The sequence below is a fragment of the Topomyia yanbarensis genome, chromosome 3, assembly GCF_030247195.1.
Source record: "Topomyia yanbarensis strain Yona2022 chromosome 3, ASM3024719v1, whole genome shotgun sequence".
NCBI classification, from domain to species: domain Eukaryota; kingdom Metazoa; phylum Arthropoda; class Insecta; order Diptera; family Culicidae; genus Topomyia; species Topomyia yanbarensis.
The window spans coordinates 272,062,187-272,079,627 of NC_080672.1; the positions used below are offsets into that span (position 1 = coordinate 272,062,187).

Here is a 17,441-nt window from a genome sequence, read left to right on the forward strand (position 1 = left end):
GGCAGCTGGATCAGAGAATGCATGCAGAACTGGCGTATATTATAGAATAGATACGATTAATTTACCAATGCGCGTAAATCGTCAATTCGCGGTCACTCATATTCTCATTTTTCTCATTCCACAAATCCGTCATACATACTTACGCCCGCGATCTCGCGAACATTAAGCGAAAATTAAAACACCTCGGGAATTAAGTGAACTTTTTTGCACTTATAAACTCATAAACTCGATTTCCAACGCGTACCTCCAAACACATATGTTCGCGGGATTATGAATCGGTCAGGTTCGAAAATTCCTTCAGCCCTAGTAGCATAAGTCCACGCCTTCAGTGGGACCAATCAGAAAAATGTTGCTCATATTCCCTAACAAATCATTCCATGGGGACATGACGGGAAACTTTGGTGATACAGGCCAGATTCGATTATCCGTAGGGTGCAGGAAAATTTCACTTCGTATAATCGAATCATCCGGATAATCGAATCAAAAAAAAAATGTTTTTTTCTTCATGAAATATATTTGTTATATGTTGAAAAACAGTATCTAACGTACATGCACCAATGTTTGACCTATGGTATATGCATTAATGTTTGACTTATGGACGAATATCGATCACTTTATATTCTATAAAGTGAAAGTAAGACATGTAGTAAGTTATTTAGCCAACTTATTTTATGTTAAGGTTGAACAGAGAAGGGGCAAAAAACGTAAACGAAAAAAGCAGTTTTTTTCCACACCATGTGTTAGATCTTCATAAAAATTAATCAGCAGTACTGTAACAACATTCTACATAAGCTGATTGATTTTTATGTAGATCTAACAAACGGTGTGGAAAAAACTGCTTTTTTCGTTTTCGATTTTTGTCGATTCTCTGTGCAACCTTAAAGTATTGTGTTCGATTAATTTGCATTAATATACTTATGTTTCGGTAAATTCAGACAGAAATAACAACTGAATTTGAAATTACGCACCACTGGTTTGTATACAACATCAAAACTTTGGGAATCCTCTAAGAGAAGCAACATGCTAGATTCCACTGAGAAGCCCAAGAATTTGTTTCAAAACCATTCAACACAAATCCTGTAATGGAAGCCTGCTGAACGGTCTGCTGGGCGTCGCCCAACGTAAGTCCAACAAAGAGCCGGCATTGGACAATTTAGAATCATGGATTTCTTAGGGGGATGAATTTTGCAGACGTTGCGAATATCAAAAAATGTTCAACTTTTTATGCGCACGACACCAAGAAGCGTGCGTTGTTCAATCAGCAGCAGTATCATCGTCGCCATCATGCGCTCTAGATATATTGTTTAGCGAGCCAATCAGAAACTAGCTGGTTCTTGGTTCTTTGATATTTTAGCTATAAATATGCTTGTTCAAACGCATTAAAGGATTCAGTTTGTTATACATCGTCGCACAGTAAACTTTTTTCTCTTGTTTGCTTGGTGGAAACATCATCCAGGATCTTCAGTTCGCCATTGTTCGGCAATCTACCGAGTCGCTTAAAGGCTGTTCAGTGCATCTACTTCGTAAAAAATTATTAGCGCTGTTCTTTTCAGAGTGGTGCACAGTACTGACTACAGTGAAGATCCTATTTTATTCGTACCCGTGTTTGTCCGCTTCCGATTTTTTCTACAACAGAGTTTGTCAGCTTTTTGGTCCGATTTTGTCAACCACAACAACGTCTTCTGATTGAATTCACCTATGTTACACGATGAAATTAATGTGAAAGCCTTTGCGTAAGTGTGTTAAGAATTCAAAATGCCGATGTTCTTAAAGTATCTAAATGTTTCAATCTTTTTTTCAAACTGATGCGATAATAGACTGATTCTGAAGAGTATTTTATGGTTTTATTTCATACCTTAGATAGTAACAAACAATCTGAAACCAATATGTTCTGATTTCGTCAGTCCCAAATACACAACGGGGTTCCCAATATCAGTCATTGTATTCATTCTAAAAATTACAGAGAAAATCACAGGCATCTACAGGAAAATGTAGTTTGTAGCCAACCGATTACGTGCATCAAATTTTATAGCACACCGAATTGAATTTAAATATTTGTTGATTAAATTAAATTTCTTTATTTTCCCAAATTATTTTAATTTTCAATTCGTATTTTTGTGAATATTTTGTGAGAACATAAAATTCTGGTTTTCCAAAAACTGTAGCTAGTATCAATTGTAATCGATTGGTGTACGAAAATATGTAAGTCATCGCATCGAATTCAAAATTATATGCTAATTAAGTAAAACTTCAGTATTTATTCTTTTAGAAACTGTAGTTGGTATCAATTACAATAATAGACGTGTAATGTAGCTTTAGAAAACATAATATGCGGAAAATTGAAACAATTTCTTCGGACTACGGATAATCGAATCATTTTCTACGGATAATCGAGACTACGGATAATCGAATATGGCCTGTATTGGAAATCTCACACTTCTAGCATTCAGCACGTTAACATACAAACGCTTAAGACCTTCGCGATCATCCACACATACCATAACCCGCGGTCGCAAACATGAAAACACCCCGACGATCAAGTGGATGTTTCAGCATTAATAAACTTATAAACGCGGCACAGTGGAGAATTCAATACACCTAATCGGATCAAAATTATTTTGAAGGTTTCTACATTTCTTACAAAAGAAATGTATAGGATTCGCTCAAACTTTGAAAACTTTTTCCGAGGCCCGGAGGGCCGAGTCTCATATACCAATCGACTCAGCTCGACAAATTGAGACAATGTCTGTATGTGTGTGTGTATGTATGTATGTACAAAATGTCATGTAATTATCTCAGCAATGGCTGAACCGATCTTAATGAAATTAGTTTCATATGAAAGGCCTAACGTTGCCATTTGACACTATTATTTTTGATTTTCGATATGTTGTTTACTTTCTGAGATATGGGCGATTTTGTCAAAGCACAGCAGTTTTTTTGCAAATAACTTTCGAACAATACAATATTATCCCACAAGCTGCACATAAATAGAAAGCCTGTAAAAAATACCCTTCTAACAAGCTATAGATTGTCTAAATCCGTGCGCGAGGGGCAAAGATATTAAACATTTTATATTTTTAGTCCTCGCTTACTAATTTCCACTAGCTAAAAATGAGATTGTTTCATACAGAGTATTGCTTTACTGGTGTTTTAGGGGCAAAACTAAACCGATTTTGAATATCGGGGTATGAAAACACATCTACGTGATTCAAGGAATTCGATGTTGAGAACATTTTGTGAATTACCTCTATCATAAATGAACTATTTCTCAAAAATCAATATATAAGTTCACTTCAAAGACAAAATAATGTGTTGATAAAGAAACAGTGAGTTCTAGTATTTATTCCTTAGATGCGGCATTGCGTTCAATTATGAGGTAAATGTTGGATGGTATATCAATACACATATCAACAAGTAATTCACCTAGTAGTGAGATAAAAGATTTCTAATATAATTATACTTGTGGCGTCACCGAAAGCAACTGTATGTTTGAAGCCCAAAAATCTAGCGAAAATTTAGCTTTTTTGCAAGATTTAGGTTATACTGGTTATGGCGCAAAAATTACTACTTACATTATTTATGATAAGAATGTAATAATCAATATATCATAATAATATACCTATAAAAATAATTTCACTGCATTAACCATCATTTGTCATTCCTTACACGCCCCCCCCCTCCCATCTGTCTCTATCTCTTTCTCTCTCTCTCTTTCTCTCTCTGTCTCTCTTCTATCGCATCTATCTAGCTATTTCTGTATCCATTTCTAAGTTGGGTGATAAGATCTTCTGCCAATCTGAAATATTTATTAATTGTAATTGCGAAGGTTTGAGAAAACAAAACTATTTTTTGTCTGCTGCTACATCAACTCAACTTTAATTCAATTGTATTCAAAGCCTGTATCTACACTATAATTAAGGAAATTCATGGCTATATCAGAAAAATATTTGGCTTAACTGGGTAATATGAAAGTTTGACATGAAAATTTCCAAAAGAGACATTCCACGTGCGATATTTAAACTATTCGTATCTCTATTGAATTTTGAATGAAACATATGCTCAAAGACTGAAAGCTGAAGCCAGTAGGATTGGATTTGCCATCAACGTTTCGAAGACAAAATACATGGGAGGAAGAGGTTCTAGAGACGACAATGTGAACCTCCCACCGAGTTCGGATTGACGGTGACGAAATCGAGATGGTCGACGAATTCATGTATTTGGGCTCACTGGTAACCGACGACAATGATAACAGCAGAGAAATTCAGAGACGGATCTTGGCGGAAATCGTGTCTACTTTGGACTCCGGAGGACGCTCCGGTCGAACAAAAATCGCCGCCGCACGAAGTTGATTGTCTTCAATACGCTGATTAGATCGGTGGTCCTCTACGGCCACGAGACCTGGACTATGCTCGTGGAGGACCAACGCGCCCTTGGAATTTTCGAACGAAAGGTGTTGCGTACCATCTATGGTGGCGTGCAGATGGAAGACGGAACGTTGCGCAGGCGAATGAACAATGAGTTGTATCAGCTGCACATTCATTATATTGGTACGAACTTTCATGAAAAAACCAAAAATATCCACAAATTAGATCCAGGAAAAGAAGTCTCCCAAAAAACCCACTCTCGATGGGGGATGCAACTACAATGTGTCTTCTAACTTATCGTCGTCCATATTTGGATATACTGAGTAGTTTGAACCATTTCTTTTTCACAGTATTGGTCTGTATAGGACTTATTTATCCATATTTCCTGCACGAGAATTTCGAACGAAACAATATGAAAGCTAGAAGGATGAATGGAAAGAGACTGCATTGCAATCAACTGAATGCACGGCTTTTATGCTATCGACATAGCCTAGACATTTCACACTATTTACTTCAATGCAAATAAAAACTTTGAAATATCTACCTTTCTCATTCACGAATCGCATTCTCCCTGTCGTTCTCTGTTCAAGGGCTTGAAAGCACATGTGACCTTGTCTCATTTTACTATATTCAATTGCGCGTTAAAATACTGGACAAGTAAATTCTATTCTGTACATAAATCTTTTTTTCGGGAATATGTGGCCAAAAAGTAAACTTTGAATTCGTCAAGTAAAGAAGCATGAAAACAAAAATAATAAAACCAAAAAAAGATGGAAGCCCTAGAAAGTCCATTGCATATTTATTAGCCTTTTCTCAGAAGATGGGATTTTCAAAAACATTTCAAAACTTTCTGATGCAATGGTTCTCAAATTCGTAAAATCCGGTTTATTCATTTTCTTTATTCAAAAATGTTTTTGGCTTCAAATATATGACCATTTCATTTTAATTAAATATTTCATTGCGCATCTTTTTATTCGTTTTGTTCATCTGCGTTCATTTTACTTATTCGTTTCATTCTTTGGATTCACTCTGATCATTTTTAAACTTTTTGTGCATTTTACTCATATCATTCATTATTTTCATTGTATGCATTTTATTCATTTTTTCCAGTTTATTCATTTTGTTCAGTTTCTTCATTTTAATAATCTGACTACTTTTTCAGTTTTAATCATTTCATCCAAATAATTTACTTGATTCAATTTATTTCTTTATATTAATATATAACCTTTTACCATTGTTCAATTTTTCATTTTAATCAATGCATTTAATTCTGCTCATTTTCTTCTTTTTATTCATTTTATCACTTCAGCTCATTTTGTTTATTTGATTCGTTTGTTTTATTTATGAATTTCATTTATTTTTCACTTTATTCATTTTGTTCATCCATCCATTTTATTCATTTGATCTATTTCATTGTATTCACTGGATGAATTAAATCAATTTGATTCATTTAAATCATTTGATTCATTTAATTCATTTGATTAATTTGATTCATATGATTCATTTGATTCATTTGATTCAATTGATTCATTTGATTCATTTGATTCATTTGATTCATTTGAATCATTTGATTCATTTAATTCATTTGATTCATTTGATTCATTCGATACATTTGATTCATTTGATTCATTTGATACATTTGATACATTTGATACATTTGATTCATTTGATACATTTGATTCATTTGATTCATTTGATTCATTTGATTCATTTGATTCATTTGATTCATTTGATTCATTTGGTCCATTTGATCCATTTGATTCATTTGATTCATTTGATTCATTTGATTCATTTGATTCATTTGATTCATTTGATTCATTTGATTCATTTGATTTATTTGATTCATTTGATTCATTTGATTCATTTGATTCATTTGATTCATTTGATTCATTTGATTCATTTGATTCATTTGATTCATTTGATTCATTTGATTCATTTGATTCATTTGATTCATTTGATTCATTTGATTCATTTGATTCATTTGATTCATTTGATTCATTTGATTCATTTGATTCATTTGATTCATTTGATTCATTTGATTCATTTGATTCATTTGATTCATTTGATTCATTTGATTCATTTGATTCATTTGATTCATTTGATTCATTTGATTCATTTGATTCATTTGATTCATTTGATTCATTTGATTCATTTTATTCATTTGATTCATTTGATTCATTTAATTCATTTGATTAATTTGATTAATTTGATTCATATGATTCATTTGATTCAACTGATTCATTTGATTCATTTGATTCATTTGATTCATCTGATTCATTTGATTCATTTTATTCATATCTTTAATTTTATGCATTTCAGTCATTCGTTTTATTTCATTCAATTTGTTAGTATGAGTCAATTTATTCTATTAATCTTATAACTAATTCTAAATATAATCTTAATTTTTATGTAATAACCTAATCTAATTTGATTCGTGAATATTATAATTTTGATTTCCATTAATTTTTCTACTCAGTTTATGAATTTAAAAACCTATTGTTTCATTTTTTGCTTTACTTTTTTATTTCGGTCGTTTTGTTGATTTCTATAATTTATTCAGTTTATTCGAGATTTTATTCGTGCAAGACTAGAAACTGTTTTCATCCCACCTCTAGTTGGGTGCCTACTTCTCGTGAGTTCTGCAAACTAATCCAATAGTGAAATGTGTAAGAAATGTCTCATCTCACTGCTAGGTGGATTAAATCGGTTTTTGCTTAACAAAACACTTATAACTTAATAAAAAGTATATTAGGGGTCTCTGGTAGAAAAATTGTTGGAATCCATCTTGAAGTGATATTTTGCTTTACTAGTGTTGAATTCATATTTTTATATAAAATATATCAATAATTTAAATTCACCTGAATTTTTCTGAAATTAAACCTGTACCGAACATTTCGTAAGGATTCGATACCTAGTTCATATTTGAAGTCGATAAGGGTACCGTGACAATCGTAATAAATTGGCTTAATTTGCACATTCCCCACGTAGTTCAAAGATTAGGTAGCATATCTCAAATATTTTACGAGTGTTTGAGCAATATGATTATTTTGGAGTAAAAATCAGCATTTTTGTAAATCTTTCTCAAATCACTTTCTGGGATACTCAAGACCTTGAAATCCGGGACTGTCCCGCCCAATTCGGAACGTCTCGTCACTTTAGATTTGCTCTTACAAAAAAGCAAGCGAAGGAGAAAGTTTTCGATTTGAAATATGTTACATTCATTTGCGTATTTTTAGCACTTTAGATGGACTTTTTATGACTTTCTTGATCAAAGGCGATGCTGCAGCTTTCCTAGAAGCCCATCGTCGGCGTAAGCTCCTTTGAGCATCGAAAGCTCGTCAATGGAATTTCGAGATTGGCGACACTTTTTTTGTTGGAGGCGAACCACTGCGACTAGTATTTAGATCTATTGTGGTAATCGGCGACACTTACTGTATTCGCACAAATTTTTTGAAAAACTTGAAAAGGTCGGCCAATCTTCTAGAATGCTGATTAAGTCCCAGAAGGTAACCGAATAAAAATATTTAGTAATCGTTTTTGCGTGTTAAGGTAATATTTCTTCTCTTTTACAACGTCAATTAAAATCGCTTCAAATCATTCCGAACATTTGAATTGAACTTGAAATATTTGAGGATGAAATGCAAAGTGAAAGGAATCTAAAATTGGTTTATTAGTACCTCTTATAACTTGGGTAACCACAACAATTAAAAAGCCAGTAATCTGTCAAATGATGCGGAAATCATCACGCTACATAACAAAACAGCACATAACTATGATAACTTAATTTGAGATTTTTGAATTCGGATCAGGTTTTGAATTAATTTACTGCTCTGTGTGCGGTCTCAAGCGGGAATATATAAACGTCCACTTTCACGCGATAATGAATCGGTTGCGTCCGGAAACCTTAACCTTCAGTCCTAGCCACCTATGTCCATACCAGATCCATATCCATATATCCATATGGAATAATAAAAATGATGCTAATATCCACTAGGGAACACTTTTCATGGCGACATAACCAGGAACTCTACTGATATGGGCAAACTCTTCTAGCATCTGAGCCATGCACTAAAATTAAGAATCAGATTCACGGTCCGTGCGCGATCATTCAAGAATATACGCGAATATGCGGATGGTGACACGGTTATGCAATGGAATTTTTGCCTGCGAATTTACATACATGCTACTAGCACACGCGATAAACTCGTTAATATACAAATTCCCGAGACCTTCGCGATCAACCACGCGCACATACGCACGCGATTTCGAAAACAGGATAACACCCCGGTGACTAAGTGAACGTTTTAACACTTATAAATTTACAAACACGGTCTCAAGAGTGGATATACAAACGCCCGTGATCGCGCAATCATGAATCGGTCACGTCCGAAAGTCCCTGCCCATGGCCCTGGTAGCCTAGGCTCAGGCCTTCAGTTTGACCGATCAGAAAAAATGACGCTCATAACCACTTGACAACACGTTCCATGGCGACTTGACCGGGAACTCTGGAACTCTAGTGATATGGGAGAACCCCTTCTCTTATACCATCGTACACTACGTACACATGAAAATTACACTGAAAATTGACACTTAAGATTCACAGCCCGAGTGATTATCCAAAAACGCGAATATGCGAATGGACACACGGTTATAAAATCGAATTTATACACACGATGTTGCATACAGGCTAGCACACGCGACATACAAACGACCATGCGATCTAACACGTTAACTTACAAACGCCCGAGCTCTTCACGATGATACACAAAGACAAATATGCAATTGCGACCATCCACGCACAACTACCCCCAAATTTTTGTAAACACGAAAGCGCCACGATGATTTAGTAAACACTATAGCACTTATCATTTAATTACGGCGGTCTCAAACACGCACAAATACCCAATGGAAGAAATTTGGAAATTAGACAATTTATTCCGTACACTCATCAGAATTTCTGTTTATAAGAAGGTATACAATTTATTTGCTCAAACTGTAAGACTAACTTGGTTTTATGCCAAAACGACAACGACCAACCTGGTTTCATTCACTACGATTACATGAATCTATGGATTCGTCCACGGACTGCAAACTGATGCATAGATGGTTACATTGATTTATCCGCGGTCTTCGACAAAATCAACCGTGATATCACAATAACTAAGCTAGATAAACGGACAACTTATTCTCTGGTTTTGTTTCTATATCGATGGAAGGCCACCCCAAATTTCTTCACTATTTGAATGACTTCCATATCAGATTATATACATCCTGTCGACCTGAAGGGTTTTCGACGGATAAGGGATATAACCGATGCAGAATTTCTTCAGAGTAAACTTTAGTACGTGGTGTAATCTAAACAGAATAGTTCCAAACCCGAGCTAATACTCAATAGTTGCGTTCGCGTGAAAACGTCATCCGATCCAGTTCAACTATCATTTGTTCAACTCGAGTATTCCAAAACACTCAAGGATCTTGGAATCATCATCGATTCGACACAAGCGTTCAAACCATATACTTCCCGATAGCATAACACTGCTATGGCGAAACAGATTTGAACTGCCGAGCTACGGAAAACGTTGTCAATATACACCTTGACACTCTCAGCATCGAATTATTGCTACAACATTCGACTTCCACTTGACGAGGAATACTATGAAGGCTAAGTTTCATCTATTCTTAATTGTAATGTTAAATGTACCTAGCCTCCGTTGGGGCCAAGGGGCCGAATTGATATGTATGCCAATAAACAATAAACGCCTGGTACCGGTGAAGTTGACAGCAGAATACCAGTTATGGCGAGAACTTCCATGCAGAATTTCGTTCATTAATAGCTTTCTGAAAAAAAACCGTGGAAGCAAACTAATAATGCCCTTTTTACAATTCGCTTATTCTAGATAGCCCGGACAGATGATGTCCAACACATCACAGTACCATGGAATGACGAATGGCTATCCCGCCGCCGCTAATGGCCCTCAGCAGCAGCATTATCCACCCTCATCACAACAGCAGGTTTTACCGCCACAACCTCAACAGTATCCTACGAAAAATGTCATGATGAATGGTCCGTCACAATCTCAAACGACGGTCACCGGTCAACAGCAGTATGTAGTTCCGTCAGCAACTAGTGTAACATCACCCTTACAAAACGGTCCTCCCTTACTACAGAAGCCTGTGTTTAATACCCAGTTGCCCCAGCAAAACAGCCGAATGACAAATTTAATCTCCAATGGCAATAGTGCTAACTCGTCACGAACGTCGTCACCGGCACTAGTTAACAGAAATATACCGGCGTCACAATTGCCACCTGCAACTGGCATCCGACCCGGTGGTTATCCAACACCTTCTAGTCAAAGTCAGCCACTCAGTACTCCGTCGAGTACTAATTATAACTTGAGTGCCACAAGTAATTGGACAAGTGGGATCAATACAACTTTGATAAATACACCCCCTAGGACTGTTTCGGGCCTCTCAACTCCACTAAATGCATCCACTCCCAATTTGGTCCAAGTACCAACTAATGGCCCGTCTAGCAACCTAACCACTAGCATGCAAAATTTGAACATCAATCGTCCTCCATCGACACAACAGGTTAATCATATAAATGGTTCTGGAACTCCCCAACCGCCGGCGTCTAGCAATAGCTACTACAACCAACAACAAGCACACACAACACAGCCCAACGGACAACAGTATACAACAGCACCATCTGTTGCTCCATACGGCCAACAACATCCACAAATGAATCAGCAAGGCCAACCAATTAACGGAAATTATGTGCCCACTTCGCAGATGGCCCCGCAGTCACAGCTACCAAGTGGCCCCCCTTTGGCTGCTCCAATCGGGCAAGCATACCCGGGAATGCCTCCATTATCTTCCACAGCTCCTCCCACCTCAATTAGTGCTGCAACAAATAAGAGGCCGTTGTATCCATCCCAAAACATGCCACCCAACATACCACCCTCACAGGCCACTAATTTCAACCCGAATCAGCAGTCGATGAGTGCTAGCACGTACCCTGTTCAGCAGCAACCGCACCATCAGATGAATAATTATCAGCAGCAACAACAACAACCGCTGTCTTACGGTCCCAACATGCAACAACAGCATCCACAGTACCAGGATCCTCAGAACAATGTTGTGAAAAGCGGATTTAATCGACTTTGGGGGAATAACACGGTAGATTTGCTGCAAAATCGACATATTCTTCCTGTTGGCAAAGTTCGGCCACCAACGATCCATCTCAATCATCCGTTCCAGGAAGCGATAAACTGTAATCCAGAGTAGGTATTCGTTTATAGTTGGTTGTCGTATATTTTAACATTTCAATGCATTTCACAGCCTTTTCCGATGTACGTTAACAAAAATACCAGAGTCAAATCAGCTGCTACAGAAATCGAGACTGCCACTTGGTGTGCTGATACACCCATTTAGGGATCTGAATGTAAGTGTCTTTCATAAGCAAGCATAAATCATGTGTACAACAATTCATATACTTACAGAACCTGCCGGTAATTTCATGTAACACTATTGTGCGCTGTAGGGCTTGCCGAACGTACATCAATCCGTTCGTGTTCTTCGTAGACAGTAAAAAGTGGAAGTGCAATTTGTGCTACCGAGTGAACGAATGTGAGTACTTTGACATGGGCTATTTGTACCTATACCTTGTATTTTTACAGTATTCTTGCTAATGTTGAATACAAATTTCACGAATTATCACTTATGTTTGTCCGATTCATGTGTATTTTCTCTTTTATTAGTACCTGATGAGTTCCAGTATGATCCGGTGACGAAAACGTACGGTGATCCAACTCGTCGACCAGAGATCAAATCCAGCACTATTGAGTTTATCGCTCCATCGGAATACATGGTGAGTTCACTCGATCAGCTTTTCTTCAACAGAAGTCGTAAGCGTGCCATTGTACAATTATTTAATAATCCTATCTAGCTGCGACCGCCACAACCAGCAATCTATCTCTTTTTGTTGGACGTTTCGTCACTGGCGCAGCAGACCGGGTATTTGCATACTGTTTGCAATACACTGATCGAAAACCTGGAGAATCTGCCTGGAGATGCGCGAACACAGGTGGGCTTCGTTGCGTTCAACAGTGCGATACACTTTTACAACATTGCCGAGAGCTATAATCAGCCGCATGAAGTAACTGTGTTGGATGTAGAAGGTAATTTTTTTCGCAGTTACCGGACTCTAGGAATAATAACAGCGTTTTTTTATTGTGTAGACGTATTCCTGCCGTATCCCGATAACTTGCTGGTCAATCTGAAGGAGTGCAAGGAATTGATCAAAGATCTTTTGACGCAGTTGCCGAAACGATTTGAGCATACTCACGATACTCATAGCGCGCTGGGAGCAGCGCTTCAGGTGGCATTGAAGTTGATGGTAAAACAAACATAATGAACTGTTTTGAATGGTAACCTAGCATTGTTTATTTAGCAGAGCGCTTCAGGTGGACGAGTAACAGTGTTCCAGTGCTGTCTACCAAATTACGGACCAGGAGCACTGCAGTCAAGGTGAGTTCAATGATTTCATTGGAGACGCTATACTCTTCATTTTGTTGTGTTCGAAATCCTTTTGGGGCATTATCGCATGAAAAACTTTTTTACAGTTAATGTTACTAGTAATTACAAATACCAAATATAACAGGAATTTCATAATTCTGTTATGAAAGAGTAAGAAAAAACATATACCAGTGGTAGCGAAATAAGGTATTTTTGTTAGTAAGGGCAATAATGTGCAGTTGGCATATTTTATCATATTTTTTGTTAATCGCCTGTTATATGTCAAACAACATCATCCGATTGTGTGGGGTAAGACCTCAAGCGAAAGTCTGGTTGAGCACGGGGCTGAACTGCGTGCGTACATCCACTTGGTCCTTAAGGTGAATGCCTCAGTCCAGGGAGAGTGATCCGAAGGTGATGTGTTCTCATTTTTAATCAGGACCAATTGCACGAGATCTGGATTCTGTTGTACTGCTTGCCACTTGTTCCTAGGTTGAAGTATGGCAATATATTCGTCCCTCCATCATCGTGTCTATATCTCATCAAGGCAACGTTGAATGTGCTGCCATCTGTTCTGACGGCCTTTCTGGATGTGGCTGATATTTGGTTCTGGCAGAAAAGTTTAGAGGCAGATTGATACTAAAATGCCCAGGAGTGAGGGCCTGGTAGGAGTCTGTCGATGGACGCGAATTCAAACACGCCTCGATTTGTGTTAAGACGGTCGAAAGCTCCTCGTACGTCAACGTCATATTTTTGCTGCTACCCAAACCCATATGAGGGACAGAGGGAGTGATGAGCGTGCCTTTCACCTTAAGGTCAGACAGATACTGACATACAGTATGGTTGAACTCGGGTGATTGAAGATGTTCCCGGACAATTCGGTCTGCACCCACAAAATTGGTTCCGTGGTCAGACAAGATTTCACTACAAAGTCCGCGTCGGCCACAGAAGAGCTGCTAAGAAAGCGCTGCCTCAAGGTGGACTGCCTTTGTTGCGAGGAAAACAAAAACAGCCCTTTATTGTTTATGCTGTTCGTATATTGTAGGAGCGGAGAAATACCGGACTCGCATATTCCATATCACAGTGTATGAACGGGCGAGCTGGAGTCGTCCGGACTGCAGGCAAACCCTTAAGCTATTAGTTGCGTTACAGTTTTCCCCTTCATTCGACAGCAGCGCGTGCAGCTCGCCACACAAACCCGCACCACCGTTTGGTAGCTTACGATCCAGTATCTCTGGTTTAGCGTTGCGATTATCTAATTTGGCCTTGTGTGCAATTTTGGAAGATGAACTTCTGGTAGAAGCAGGTGGATATATCGGTGTTCTTTGGGTAAAATCAATTTGGAGTCGACCACCAAGTCGCAGAGTGCCATCAACGTCGATGAAAAGAAATAATGTTCTTAGCTTACTATTGCCCGGAAGACATCATCAAACAACCTATTTCCACCTTAAAGCAATCTTGTTGAGCTGCTCGCACGGTTGCAAACATGAGTCATTGATTTCCTTCGGAGTGAGTGGTCCCTCTACTCGGGCAGTACCGTTTCGACGATCCAAGGCGTTGTGCCGAAGTCGGTTAACCCAGCACAAAAGCGCCGAATCTGAATAACGATTGAGCAGGAATGTCTGTGTTGCATGGACTCTCCTGGGAGGTGGAGTAGCACTAACGAATAGAGTGGTCACCGTCGTCCGTTTTTCTAGTAGATCCTCCTCATCAATAGAACGTATTGAAGATACTGACCACTTGTATTCCGTTTCAGACAGCCAGCCGGGGCCATTCCACCACAATGGATGTATCAATAGTTCTAACGGTGTGAGAACCTCTCGAGGCGCAGTCAGCAGGATTATCTCTTGATGACACATGGCGCCAGCGATTTCTCGGAAGGTGTTCCAAGATCTTAGAAGTGCGACTGGCTGCGAATGTCTTCCACTTTCGACGCGACGAAAGCCAGTGGAGCACGATCTCCGAATCGTTCCAAGCAAACAGCTTCACCTCTAGATGTGAAAACGACTCCATCACCTTAATCATCATGTCGAGGAGTAGTTCGGCTGCCATCAGCTCTAAGAGCTACTCTAGTCTTGGCCGCCACTAGATTCATTTCAATCCTTCGATTTTGCCCAACCGAACGTGCATAGACGACAGCAGCATACGCAGCTTCAGATGCGTCTGCGAACCCATGAAGTTGCAGCTTTCCTTCCGAGTGTGGAATCCATCTCTTGATTCGAATTCTTTCAATGTGATGCAGCGTTTTTTTTCAAAATAATCCACTCCTCCAAAATGTACTGTAGGCTGGAAGTGGGTCGTAGGTGTTGGAACAATATCTTCATTCGAATGGTAACCGGCGCGATCCAGCCGCATGGATCGAAAAACTTCGACGAATCGGACAACAGCTGACGCTTAGTATTCGCGTTGTCGATGTCGAAGGTGATTTTGAAACTGAATGTGTCTTCTTCAGAAGTCCCTTTGATCCCTTGACGGAATCACCCTCTTGTGGTAGCTTCAACGGAATAGGTTTATCTGTTCTAACATCGCACTCCAAAAGTTGCGATACGTTAGAGCACCACTTTCGCAGAACAAAACCACTGCTTACCAGAACTTCAAAGATGTCGCTGCGAAGAAGTTTTGCTTCGTAGATAGAATCCGCCTCGGAAAGCAAACCATCCACATAGAATTTTTTTTGGATCCGCTCGGATGTCAGCGGTTGTGATTCTTTGTTGTCCTGAGCAACCTGTTGCAAGGCCGTCATGGCTTAGTACGCTGCGCTCGCCGTACCGTAGGTAACGGTCAGCAAACGAGAATGTTCTAGAGGTTGTTCCAGCGGCTTTTTCACATCTGGCCACACTAGCAGACGATCATTCAATGACACTCCTGAAGAGCTCTTGCTCTATGCGTCGGACACGACACGAAGTTTCGTCATCGTACTGTCCATCTTCCAGATGGCCTGAAGCGGAAGCTAGTACGATTTCTCCGCTGCGACCGCCACCTCGCATGGTGGTACTTTCTCCATGTGACCGAGAGCTACTCAGACATAAATTATGTTGTTGTTTTAGTTCTGTATCGATGTTGAATTTACTGTTCATTGCTTTGAACCGTCGGTTGGCAGCAGTGGCCGATTCGCCCAGTTCCGGCTTGGTACGGTCGAAGGCTAAGCAAATTACGAACCGCCCTTTTACGTTGGTGGTGGATTTAAAATGCTTAGCGGCACGAAGCTCGTCTGGGGTGAGCTGCTTGGTTTAAGGTACCTCCACCACTTCCCAAAATTTCCGGAGTATTAGACCCAGGTTGATTGTTGCTGTTAAGCCGAGTACCGCACGACGTTTGTTGTTATACGGTTCTAGAATGGAAAAAAGAACTTCTTTGCTCAACAGAAGATCGATCTTACCGCACTTGTTGTAGCTTGGAACGATGAAACCGGTAGTATCGACTTCAAACTGTTGACTCGGTTGATCCGGAACCAGATGATTTAAAATTAAGGTTTCCACCACAATGACGATGCGATCGTCGAATCGCGATGATATTTGCAGGGTGAGTTGGGTTTTCCGTTGGCGATACCGCTCACAAGAGTGTTGCTCGGCCAACCCCAAATCAAGGAATGCGAAATCTCACATACAGGCTCACTTGTATGCAGGGATGCCAACGGTACCGATAAACTACATTTTTTTCGGTATATTTACATTTGCACAAGCCTTACAGCCCACTACAGCGACGCATCACTACAGCTCTTGCCAGAACGGTAGCCAAACCGAGTACATTTTCCCGTACAGCAGTAGAATACATTTTTGTTTTGCTGCTGTACTCCGACTGCTCGGTGAGAGTGTGGCGTAGTAAAGTTTGTTCTCTCGCTTTGTACATTTTTCTCTGCATAGTCAAAGGGAGAGGCCCGCACACGAAAGCGTTGATGCCGGCCGTGGCGTAAATGAGCCGCATTCATTGTCGTCATTTTTGAATAAAAATATTAAAAAGATTGAAAATATTAAAAAATGTAAAATAAGGAAAGAGAAGCTGTACCGCTCCCGTCTGGTGGCTGTACTGGGGACAGTAGTTTTTTGTCATGTTACTGCTTTGCACACAGGCAGCCGTACAGCGCTGGGCGTCCTGCACTAGCGAATGACAGCAGCATCGAGAGAGAAATGAGAATGTAGGCAGAAAAATTACAGCCGCACAAAAGGTAGGCATTTTGCATCCTTGCTTGTATGTGACGATCATGTCCAGGTCATCGTCTTGTGGGTCATCTTGGGACCAAGTCGGTCACTATGACGTCTCGTGGCTGGCAGTCCCTCTTCAATTTTTCTCTTCAAAGTTTCATGCGGTTTTTTTTTCGCCCCTCGGATCGACATGCTTTTTCGGGGCGTTGTTACTCCATTTACTTACGATACCGAAAGAATGTCCATAGCTCAGGTAGATCGAGTAACCCAAGATCAGGTCAGTAACACTGGTGGTGATGCACACAAAAAGGACAAGCTATGAACCGGGCGGAGGGAAAGGATGAGGAGTTTTTTCGTGTATTCACTTCAAACAGGAGTCCAAAGGTTGCAAGTACAACTAACTTCCGGACCAACCGTA

At 39.3% G+C, this 17,441-nt stretch overlaps 1 protein-coding gene across 4 annotated transcripts in view; it reads left to right on the plus strand.

Annotated features, from left to right (window-relative positions):
• The window catches only part of LOC131688938 (protein transport protein Sec24A), a 39,221-nt gene that overhangs the window by 15,306 nt on the left and 6,474 nt on the right, over positions 1-17,441 (plus strand). For 2 of the 4 annotated variants that reach the window (XM_058973573.1, XM_058973575.1), the window contains exons 2-8: positions 10,262-11,647; positions 11,706-11,808; positions 11,867-11,993; positions 12,125-12,234; positions 12,313-12,544; positions 12,605-12,762; positions 12,817-12,893. In XM_058973573.1, the coding sequence (XP_058829556.1) occupies positions 10,275-11,647; positions 11,706-11,808; positions 11,867-11,993; positions 12,125-12,234; positions 12,313-12,544; positions 12,605-12,762; positions 12,817-12,893 (2,180 nt within the window). In that variant the 5' untranslated portion in view covers positions 10,262-10,274. The remainder of the gene's footprint in view (positions 1-10,261; positions 11,648-11,705; positions 11,809-11,866; positions 11,994-12,124; positions 12,235-12,312; positions 12,545-12,604; positions 12,763-12,816; positions 12,894-17,441) is intronic. The other 2 variants (XM_058973576.1, XM_058973574.1) reach the window with 2 other exon arrangements.